We start from the raw sequence: 10,838 nt of genomic DNA on the forward strand, positions 1-10,838 counted from the left end.
AGTACAACAAAAAATTTTAAAAAGGATAGCCCATGTTCAAAGGTACATAGTTAGGTAAGTTATATACTTAATACCCTTAAAATTTATACAATTATTTAGTTTCGATCATTGTTTTGAGTCCCGAAAGCAATTCTAGCTAAAAAAATTTCCGTCTATTTCATTCCAAGAAAAAACAAAAAAGTTGTTGTGAAACACTTTCAGATTTCAGTGGAAAAACATAGTATTTTACTTTTTTAATATTTATATATGAAAACTCAAAAAATTATGAGAAATGATTTTTATAAAATATAACTTTTGCGAAGAATAAGTTTGGCAACTCTTCTTAGGCCAAACAATCCTAAACCAATGGACAGGGAGTCATTTATGGCAGGATTTAGTACATTCTTGGCTTGCTTCTACAATGTAATTATGTCACCTTTGAAAACATTTCCGTAACCCACAATTCTAAGGGCCAAACGTTTTAATCACTAATTATTTGAATCCCATTTTCCGTAACCCACAAATTTCTGGACCCTCTTTTTTAGTGCCATCAAACTGTCATAATATACAAACTGTTCAAAAACCCTTACATTCCAGACTAAAATCAACACCCGACGCCCACAACACCCCCAGACTAGTAGTTAGGATAAGCTAACCATCGGCTTGATAACACTCTATCTAGAAAGTTGGTTCATAAAACCGCAAACCCATCTAAGTCCAAGAATGTGATCATATCCATCCAGATCAGTCCAGCCTTAACCCTAAAATTAAACACTTCTTCTTTTTGGCTAATCTATTCACCAGTCCGGCCAGACAAACTTCTCTCGCACCTGCCTTAGCGCCGTGGCCGAGTCTAATTGACCCCGCCCATACTTCGACGGCCCGACACAAGAAACTGCCACTCAATTATTATCACTACATTTCTTTCATCACTCCAAACAGATCAAAAAGTTAAAAATTACAAACTAGCCCTTACAACACCCCACCTAAAACGAATTGTGATCACATTATTTCACTTCTCATAAATTCCCAATTTGCAACTCAAAAAAACATATAAAAATTAGAGTAAGACAGATCATATTGTTCTGCTCATCGCTATCAAAGATAGTTTATTAAGCTACTTATCAATTATATACTATTTTGCTATCCGGTGCATTACTATAGATAATTTCATTTGCAAATCTACTGTTTACAAAGCTTTATAAGAGAATAACTCAATCAATTTTTATAAGAAAGGATAATCGATAACAAGCCCTAAAGATTTTATAATTTAGCCCGCCTTTTTTTTTTTTTTTTTCTAACTCATGTAGCCAGAGAATTTGCTCGTCTAAACATTTGACTAGGCTATTGGGCCAGTTAAGAAGTAGATGCAGGACTGATCATAAGAGAAGGAAGGCCAACGAGTGAAGAGAATGAGAATGTACCAGGAAAGTTCAACCTTGGAAAAGAGAGGCACCAAACAACTCCAAAAGACATTGAGATCATTAATTAATAGGAATTAAGTTCCTCTTTGCCGTGTTAATAGTGAAGGAAACCAATGCCCTGAAGAGGACAATGCATGATAATCGTAGTCACAAGTCTAACTCATATTCATGGTAGAGGATAGAATCCAAGCTAAGTTGCCCAAGAGAACATAACTTGTTCTCATCTGGGCGGCCGCAGGTTAGACATTGCTCCCCAAGTCAGTTACCTGTAGGAACGTAGCAGGAAATAGTCCGTTCGTACCTTTTCGAAGCGATTCACGCTACAACGCGATGGCCGGTTCGAAAGGGTTGAGTCGCCGTGTCCGGGATCCCGCCTTAAGATCTCTAAGCCGAACACGAGCCGACCCCAGCTCGCTCGTGTTCGGCTCGTTTACACCCCTACACCAAACTGTTATATTATGGCGACTCTTCAAAAAGCCGTCATATTCATAATTAAGAGTCACTAACTCGAGTGCATCACAACACTTAGACTAGTAGTTTAGGATAGTCTAATCATTGGCTTTGATACCACTTATTAGAAAGCTTTGGTCCCAGCACAAATCCATATGAGTCTAAGAATGTGACATATTTAATAAAACCCATTTAATCTAAAAAATTAAATTGCTCTTTTTTTTTTTAACTAAACAGTAAAGAACTTCCCTGCACTTCTAGCATCAGTCTCAATTACCCGCATACATTAAAAATGGCATCAATTATCATCCTCCATTTTATCATCATCTTAAATAGATCCAGAAAATAAAAAAATTGGCAAAATTAGGCTGCAAAATATTACTAAAATAAGTTGACATACCACATTATTCCATATCTCAACATACATTCAATTTGCAACACAAAAGATATATAAAAAGTTTAGATAAAGGAGATCTCATATTTTGCTTATGCTATCAAAATGATAGTTTATTAATCAATTTATTCAATTTATATAATTCTATCACATTACTTATAGATAAGTTTATCTGCAAATCTGTTTTTACAAAGTTCTAAAGCAAAATTCAACAAGTATCCTAAATAGCTGAACCTATTTGAGATAATGATAAAATATAAAAGAGTAATTGATGCAATTTTTTTTTATAAAGGAAGGTAATTGAACTCATGTAGTAGAGAATCTTTGCTAGTCTAAACATTTGATTAGACTAGTGGGCCAGTTAAGAAGTAGGTGCAGGACTTTCATTTATTGGGTTTATAAGAGAAGGAAGACCACCAACTAAAGGAGGAATTTTACACTATCACCACGTCATCAATAACAAACCAATCACATTTCTTTTTTTCAAATAAAAGTAAAATAAAAATATTTTTTTATAATCATGATGGGACATTTTTAAAAGGAGATATTTGATAGGCTTGTTACGCCACGTCATCAATATACCCGTTGCGTCCTATAATTTTTCCAACTAAAGAGAATGAGAATGTACCAGGAAGGTTCAACCTTGGAAAATGCCAAGCACCAAAGAACTCCAAAGACATTGAAGTCAATTAATTGGAATTAAGTTCCTTTTTTAGTTTCAATGAAGGGGCCATTTACATAGACATGATATCACAGTCACATCTACATCCTACGAGTACTAAATTTAGATAAAAACGTATAAAATTTATCTGAACTATCGGTCATTTTTTAATTAACTATCTAATCTTTTAAAGTTTTAATTTTATTACCTATTTTTTTAATTTGTTTAATTTGAGTCGGTCAACGGTATTTTGATTTTAAAATTTAAGTTAATTACTTATTTTAACAAATTTATAATTGCAAAAATTTGCATAAAATATGTACTAATTAAATTTGTAAAGATAAACGACGTATTCAAAATTTTCAATTAATGTGCCGTTAACCGATTCATATCAAATAAATTGAAAACTAGATTATATAACAAAAAATTTTTAAAATTGGATAGCCATTCAAAATGGTCCATAGTTTAGGTAAGTTATATACGTTATTACCTTAAATTTATTACTAAATTATTTAATGTTAGATCAATTTGTTTGATTTCCCGAAAGCAATTTTCTAGCTAAAAAAATATTTTCCGTCTATTTCATTCCAAGAAAAAAAAAAATTTTGTGAAAGAGTCTTTTCAGATTTTATGGAAAAATAGTATTTTTACTTTCTAATTATTTATTCAAAAAATAAAAATTATGAAAAAGATATTTTTTATAAAAATATATATTTTTTGCGAAGAATAATTTTTCGCACTTTTCTTAGGGGCCAAACAATTCCTAAACAATGTAAGTAGTCATTTATGCAGGATTAGTACATCCTTGGCTGCTTCTACAATGTATTAGGAGAACCCTTTTGACTTTCTCTGTTCCTCCTCCCTTTGGTGATGCCCTTTTTTGTCCTCATCACCTTCTTATTAATTTTTGTTGCTTTAGCACTTTTTGTTTTTGTGTGTGCATGTGTGTAATGCCCCAATAGTCCCATATCGGATGGAATACTGGTTTCGATCAGTTTATATGAGACCTACAGGCTAATAATAATAACTGGACTTAAACATTTTGGGCCGGTGGTTGGGCCCAACGAGTTATTATTGCTAGCGGGTCGGATCGTTGCAGTGTGTCCCCTTTCATCAAGTAGAAAAAAACATATGTATTCTTCTATTTTTGCAATGAGTTATTATAATGTAAGGAATTTCCCATCATCTTTTACTGGCCCCATAACCCAAATGCATATCAATGCATTCAAATGCACTATTAGTGGATGAAAATTCCCAAAATAAGGTATAGTGATGTGATATTCAATAGAGTATTACTTGAATATCATTTTTAGATGAATCAGTAGGCTACGATTCCTTCAATATTTTTTTGGGGCTACGGATAAAGAAGCCCTAAATCATAGCTTCTAATTTACGGATGTGATATTTACTAGTTAGTTCCGTAAGATAAAGGGCTATTCAATAAAATACTGTTTGAATACTAGTTTTAGAAGAAGCACTATATTAAAATTTCCCCGGTAACCTTTTCATGCTGCAGAGAGAGAAGCTCTAAAGTCTTGAGTTAGAGTTTCTATCCGACGAAGACGTAAAATCTCATTTCAAATTCTTGCAGCAGTAGAGGTTCAAATTTTTCATTTATAGTAAAGAGACCACAAATAGTAGAAATTCCTCACCTAAACTGAAGATAAAGACACCACATGGTTGGTCCACCCTCCTCACTAGCTGAAGTTCAATAGAAGCCACCCAAACAAGCCTTTCTTTTGACTAAAATACCAATAAAGATGTTCCCCATCTACTCCTCTCTCTTTCCTCCCTGTTGACCATTTCTAATCAAGGCAACATCATCACACCTTGCAAAATTGAAAGAACGCATAGTTTATTCCAATTCCTACCTTCCACATGCAACTTACACACATTTGAAAATCAACCCCTTCTTTTGACCATCACCATTATTCAGATCATCAAATGAAGCCACACCACTCATATCCATCTCACAAACCCTCTCTCCTTCTCTCCCTCTATCTCTCTCTTTTCTCTCTCCGAAAATAACCTGCTGCATCCTTTTGAGTAGCAGCAGAACCAATTATGCACCCTGCAGAAACTCTTCCGCGGCTTCCCTTCATCCTTCTCCTGCTTCTAGCATGCATACTCCCTTCTCTATCCGACGCGAAGAACTACTACCGATACACCAATTGCGCTCCGACGAACTACACTTGCGGGACGATGAAGTTCACCGTTGGCTACCCGTTTCAGTTCGGCACCGCCCGACCAGACTACTGCCGATATCCGGGGTACTACCTCACTTGCACCGATGACACCCTTCTGATCAACATCGACGAGAAAATGATGCCCTTCCAAGTGAAGAACATCGACTACGGGAACCACCTCCTCACGCTCGTCGACCTGAATTTTTCTGCCGAAACATGCCCTCTACCAAACTACAACGTCACCATCAACACCACCATCTTTGATTACAACGACCGCAATACGATGATGACCATATACAACTGCAGTACTCTGCAAACACCCTTGCCTGCAGCCGACATATATAAAATCCCATGTGCAGAGGAAATATCCGGGCAGTACTATTATTATCGACTAAATGACAAGGATAGTGTGTTTGGGAATTGCATTTTGCTATCGCAAGTTCTGGTGCAGATATCGGCGGCAAATCAGTTGCTTGGTGAGAGTTTGAGCTTCGGAGAAGCGCTGAATGAGGGTTTCATGCTGCGGTGGACGGCGGGGAAGGGGTGGTGCAGTGACTGCGTAAGCTCTGGCGGGAACTGCGGGTATAACACGGTCGCGCGGGACCAGCAAACCTGCTACTGCCCTAACGGGACCGCTATCAGAAATTGCACCACAGGTACACAGAATTATGCTTCGCGACATAGCACTTGCCTTTTTGGCCCTACCGTGAGGTTTGGTGCTGTTCGAAGAAGTACCGCTTGCTCGAATTGTACTTTTACGAGAAGCACCGAACTCAAATTCTTTCAGCAACTCCTTTCTGTTCGCTAAACTAGAAGTTTTGAATAGTTTTTGAACCTCACAATACATTAGAAGTTACTGCAATTGCAAGTAGAAATTGAAACGGAGCTAGACGGGCTACCGTAAAAAGTTTTTCCCTAGAATTTGCGGTTCAAGCGAAAACTTCAGGTGTTAAGGAGATATGGGAACCTACTAAATGAGATCACAGTGCCATTCTCTGCTTTAGATATATGATAGAATATATGGATCAATATTTACAGTTGCTTTACTTTGCACATAAATAGGATACTAGATTCAGTCCTAACCCTCTTAATTTCTTCAGCTCTCGAGTTTGTTTATCCGCAACTTCTTTGATTCATCTCCTGGTAGCGAAAATCCCGTGTTTTAGCGGTGAAAAAGAAATAAGTATTGAAAACTTTGGATGTATGGAGGATTATTTTGTGTGGTTGGATTACTTTGTCTCATCTTTCTCACAATTTGATTAAATATTGTATTCTTAGCACCAACATCAGGATGCTGAATCATGCAATTAATGCATAAATAAACCAAAATTTTAAATAGCAAAGTCAACGGCGGCTTCCCATTGTTGCCTATCCAAACAGCAAACCTCTTGCTTTAGTGCTGACTCTGCTTTGGTCAATGAAGAAGCAGGAGCACCTAAAATTATAAGAAAAGCTAACTTGGCTTTTTTTTCAGAAACTTCCTCTTCCTTTCATCTTGTATAGTGATGAGTCTACATTACTACATCTTATTCAACTCTTTTATAGAGATTTGACTTTTCAATCCCTCTCTATCTCCTCTTCTTTTTATCTCTTCTCCTCCCCTTCTTAATTTATTATGATAAATGAAGGGCGAGTATAATATACTGCCGAAATCCTTTTGGCGTACTTCTCATCTATCAATTATTGGATTGTGCCAAACAAGATGTTCATGCACCCAAACAAAGTTTAATGTCACGGATTTAAGTAAACTCACTTGTCTAGCCCGTGTGGCACTCGCCTCCCTCCGCGAAGTGAGCAAGCCTACCTCTCTGCTTACTAGTCCGGACCTACTCACGCGACGAGTAAGTACAAGAGAGAGAGAGTTTGAAAAATGTTGTATTGTATTACTTGAAAGTAGAAAGATTATAAGTGTAACACCCCAATAGTCCCACATCGGGTGGAAAACTGATTTTGATTAGAATATATGAGGTCTACACGCTAGTAATAATAACTAGGCTTAAGCATTTTGGGCTGGTTGTTTGGGCCCAAAGAGTTATTGTTGTTAGCGGATCGGGTCAGGTCGTTACAGCTGGTATCAGAGCCGAATATCAGCCGGAAGTGTGAGAGCTAAGTGCTATACAGGACAGAGTGCTACACCAAAAGGTTTGGTGAGAGCCGCCTCTAGAATCTCACATCGCATCTCACATCGCCTGATAATTCTGTCCTGTGGTTTGGACCCAAAGAGAACATCAGGGTCTAAACAGGGAGATCTGTAATCTGGTTTGGACCCGAAGAGAACATCAGTGTTTAAACAAGAAGAGCTTGCCTAACAGTCCCCTCACATCGCCTGATAATTCTGGCCTGCATCTGTAATCTGGTTTGGACCCGAGGAGAACGTCAGGGTCTAAACAGGGAGATCTATAATCTGGTTTGGACCCGAAGAGAACGTCATGGTCTAAACAGGAAGAGTTTGCCCAACAGTCCCACATCGAATTGGAAACTGATTCTAATTAGAATATATGAGGGCTACAAACTAGTAATAATAACTGAGCTTAAACATTTGGAAAACTGATTCTGATTAGAATATATGAGGGCTACACGCTAGTCATAATAATTGAGCTTAAATATTTTGAGTCGGTTGTTTGGGCCCAATAAGTTATTATTGTTAGCGGGTCGGGTCGTTACAATAAGTGAGTTGTGTGAGGTGTGGGGGTGGAAGCCATAGGTACTTATAGGCACCCAAAGAGCAAATGGAAAGGTGCCAAGTGGCGCAAAGCTATAAGCCAAAACGTGAAGTTACGAGCTCCTGGGAGACCGTATTTATTACATCTCCTAGAAGCCCTAGAGGCTCTTGACTCTTCGGCATCCGCATCCGCAGTCTCGAGATTTGTAGAGATGTTTCTAGAAGATTCCAGCAAAACCTCTGGCATTTATCTCCTTTGGAGTTTAGGTGATTGCAAAGGAGAAACCAGAAGGAAATTCCAAGTCCCTGACATTAAGCTCTCTTACAAGATGTTCATTAACACTAAAATCTCACCACAATCCAAAGAATCCTTGGATCTCTTTTCTCAGTAGCCAAGCAATGACTTCTTGGGGCTATCCTTTCAAACAAAGGATTAAAACAGAAGAGCTGTATACTTAAACTTACTTCTAATTAGCCAGTTTTGTTAGAGAATATTTTAGTCTCACAATGAATGGTACTAACTTACCAGCTATAATGCCTTGTCAAAAGTTCTTTTAAGTTCATATAGGTATCATTGATTTGAGAATTACTTTGATATTCTCATTTTGTGAATTTACCAGGTAAATATAAATATATGCTGTGCTTGGGATTTCATTGTACCAAAATTTACCAGTGGCTTATGAAAGGATTTTCACAGAGGAGCAAAGACTCATTTTACTCACTTTTTCTCACTTTCACTCATTTAATCTCTTCTTTTTCTCTTGTGAATCAATTGCTTTTTAGTAACCAACAAAAGTAGGATCAACATGGGTATTTAATGTGAATATAATTCTTACCTATTTGCTCATTTGTTTTTAATTAGTGTTTGCCTTTTATTTTTCAGTTACTCAAAGCAAGAACAAGCATACAGGAGTGATAATTGGTAAGCACACTCCCCTCCACCATGCCTATCTTTTCCAATCTCTTAAAAGTACCTTTTTTTCTTTTCCAATTACTGCACAAGTTTGAGTTGTCATTGCTTGTTACTTAATAATATGTAGGATTTTTTTCACTGTTGATTTGAAATCAAATTTGAGTAAGGTTTAAATCCAACTGTGATGCGACACGACACTCCAATAACAAGATGATTCTGTTTGTGATATTAATGTCTAGCATGGAGATTACCTCTAAAATGAAGAAGAAAAGGAAAGGGGGAAAAAAAAAAACCAGCGAAAATAAAAACAACTAAGATCGATCGATTGATCGTCGATCGAGTATCGTTATGAATGGTGTACTAACTTCTGAAATCATAATAATCTGCAGGAAGTTCAGTAGGTGCAGCTGCAGGCCTCGTCGGTCTATGCGGCCTCTGCGTGTTTCTGTACATCCGAACACGGAGGCGGCGGCATTCGCCTTCGTCGTCAAATCTCATTCGCAATGCATCTTCGTCCGTTCCGAACTCCTACTCCAAGTCCAAGGACCCAGAATTAGGAGGAGGCAGCAGTGTCTTCTACCAGACTCACCTCTTCTCCTACGACGAGCTCGAGGCGGCCACTGATGGCTTCTCTGACTCCCGAGAGCTCGGCGACGGAGGCTTCGGCACCGTCTACAAAGGTTCATACTAACATATTCAGTTCCTTTTTACTATAAATTATGACTTTGATCTTGGTTTCATTCTATTAGTTTTACTTTAGTAGTTCAGTCCCTAAAAATTGTTCAGCACTATAGCTAGACTTTGCAAGAATTCAAATTTCAAGAAGGGGCTGGTTGGTAACAATGAACTGCAATGACGCGAGTTCGCTCCGCACACGAACTCACGAGATCATGAGACGTCTCGTGCACGAAGCCCGGCTCAAACTTGCGGGACTCATGTTCAGCAAGTGACTTGAGAAAAAATGAAATCAAGTTTCAGCGTCTAAATTGTTACGATTGAAACTCGAAGAACAAGATTAACTTGTCGGTTTTACTCTGAAACAATCTTGTTGATGATCAGGAATTCTGCGAGACGGTCGGGTAGTGGCGATCAAGCGGTTGTACGAGAACAATTGGCGGCGTGTGGAGCAGTTCAAGAACGAGGTGGCAATCCTCTCCCTCATCCGCCACCCAAACCTCGTGGCACTCTACGGCTGCACATCTCGCCACAGCCGTGAGCTTCTCCTCGTCTACGAGTACATCTCCAACGGCACCATTGCTGACCACCTGCACGGCTCACGTGCTGACGAGCGTGCATTGACGTGGCCGCGCCGTCTATCTATCGCAATCGAGACCGCCGATGCCCTTGCATACCTCCACGCAGTGAATCCCCCCATCATCCACCGCGACGTAAAGACCAACAACATACTGCTGGATGCCGACTTTCACGTGAAGGTCGCCGACTTTGGCCTCTCGCGGCTTTTCCCTCTAGACGCCACGCACGTGTCGACGGCGCCGCAGGGCACGCCGGGATACGTGGACCCGGAGTACCACAAGTGCTTCCAGCTCACCGACAAGAGCGACGTGTACAGTTTCGGCGTGGTTTTAGTCGAGCTCATATCGTCGATGCCGGCCGTGGACATAACACGGCGGCGCGACGAGATCAACCTGGCCAACATGGCGATACGTAAGATACAGAACTGCCAGCTCGAGGAGCTGGTGGACGCCGCGCTCGGGTACGAGGAGGATCTCGCGACGAAGAGGATGATCACGATGGTGGCGGAGCTCGCGTTCCGGTGCCTACAGCCGGACGGCGAGATGCGGCCGCCGATAAGGGAGGTGGTTGAGGTGTTGAGGGGGATACAGAGAGAGGGCTACAACAAGAACAGTGAGGGGGAGGAAGGAGACATTGTGGTGAAGGAAGATTCAGGGCTGCTTAAGAATATCCCTCCCTTCTCACCTGATTCTGTTGCTGCTAAGTGGCCGAGTAGGACTACAACACCCAACACTAGCGAGTAAGAGTAATCAATCACATATTTACTGCCGTTGAAACGGGCGGAATAGTTGTGCATTTTGTGATGTTGTGTAGATGTTTTCCTGTTCTAAGTTTACTTACTCTTTTGAATTTGAGGGCAGTGTACATATCAGTTAAGAGTGTTTAACAGCATATATGAGAGATGATTAACTAGTC

At 39.4% G+C, this 10,838-nt stretch overlaps 1 protein-coding gene across 4 annotated transcripts in view; it reads left to right on the forward strand.

Moving 5' to 3' along the window:
• Positions 1-10,838, forward strand: part of LOC109722478 (LEAF RUST 10 DISEASE-RESISTANCE LOCUS RECEPTOR-LIKE PROTEIN KINASE-like 1.2) — a 24,885-nt gene extending 14,047 nt beyond the window's left edge. For 2 of the 4 annotated variants that reach the window (XM_020250547.1, XM_020250545.1), the window contains 3 exons: positions 8,640-8,678; positions 9,059-9,349; positions 9,729-10,838. In XM_020250547.1, coding sequence (XP_020106136.1) covers positions 8,640-8,678; positions 9,059-9,349; positions 9,729-10,666 — 1,268 coding nt within the window. In that variant the 3' untranslated portion in view covers positions 10,667-10,838. Of the gene's footprint in view, positions 1-4,957; positions 5,751-8,639; positions 8,679-9,058; positions 9,350-9,728 lie in introns of those variants that run through there. The other 2 variants (XM_020250546.1, XM_020250548.1) reach the window with 2 other exon arrangements.

Source organism: Ananas comosus, linkage group 16 (genome assembly GCF_001540865.1).
Source record: "Ananas comosus cultivar F153 linkage group 16, ASM154086v1, whole genome shotgun sequence".
Lineage (NCBI taxonomy): Eukaryota > Viridiplantae > Streptophyta > Magnoliopsida > Poales > Bromeliaceae > Ananas > Ananas comosus.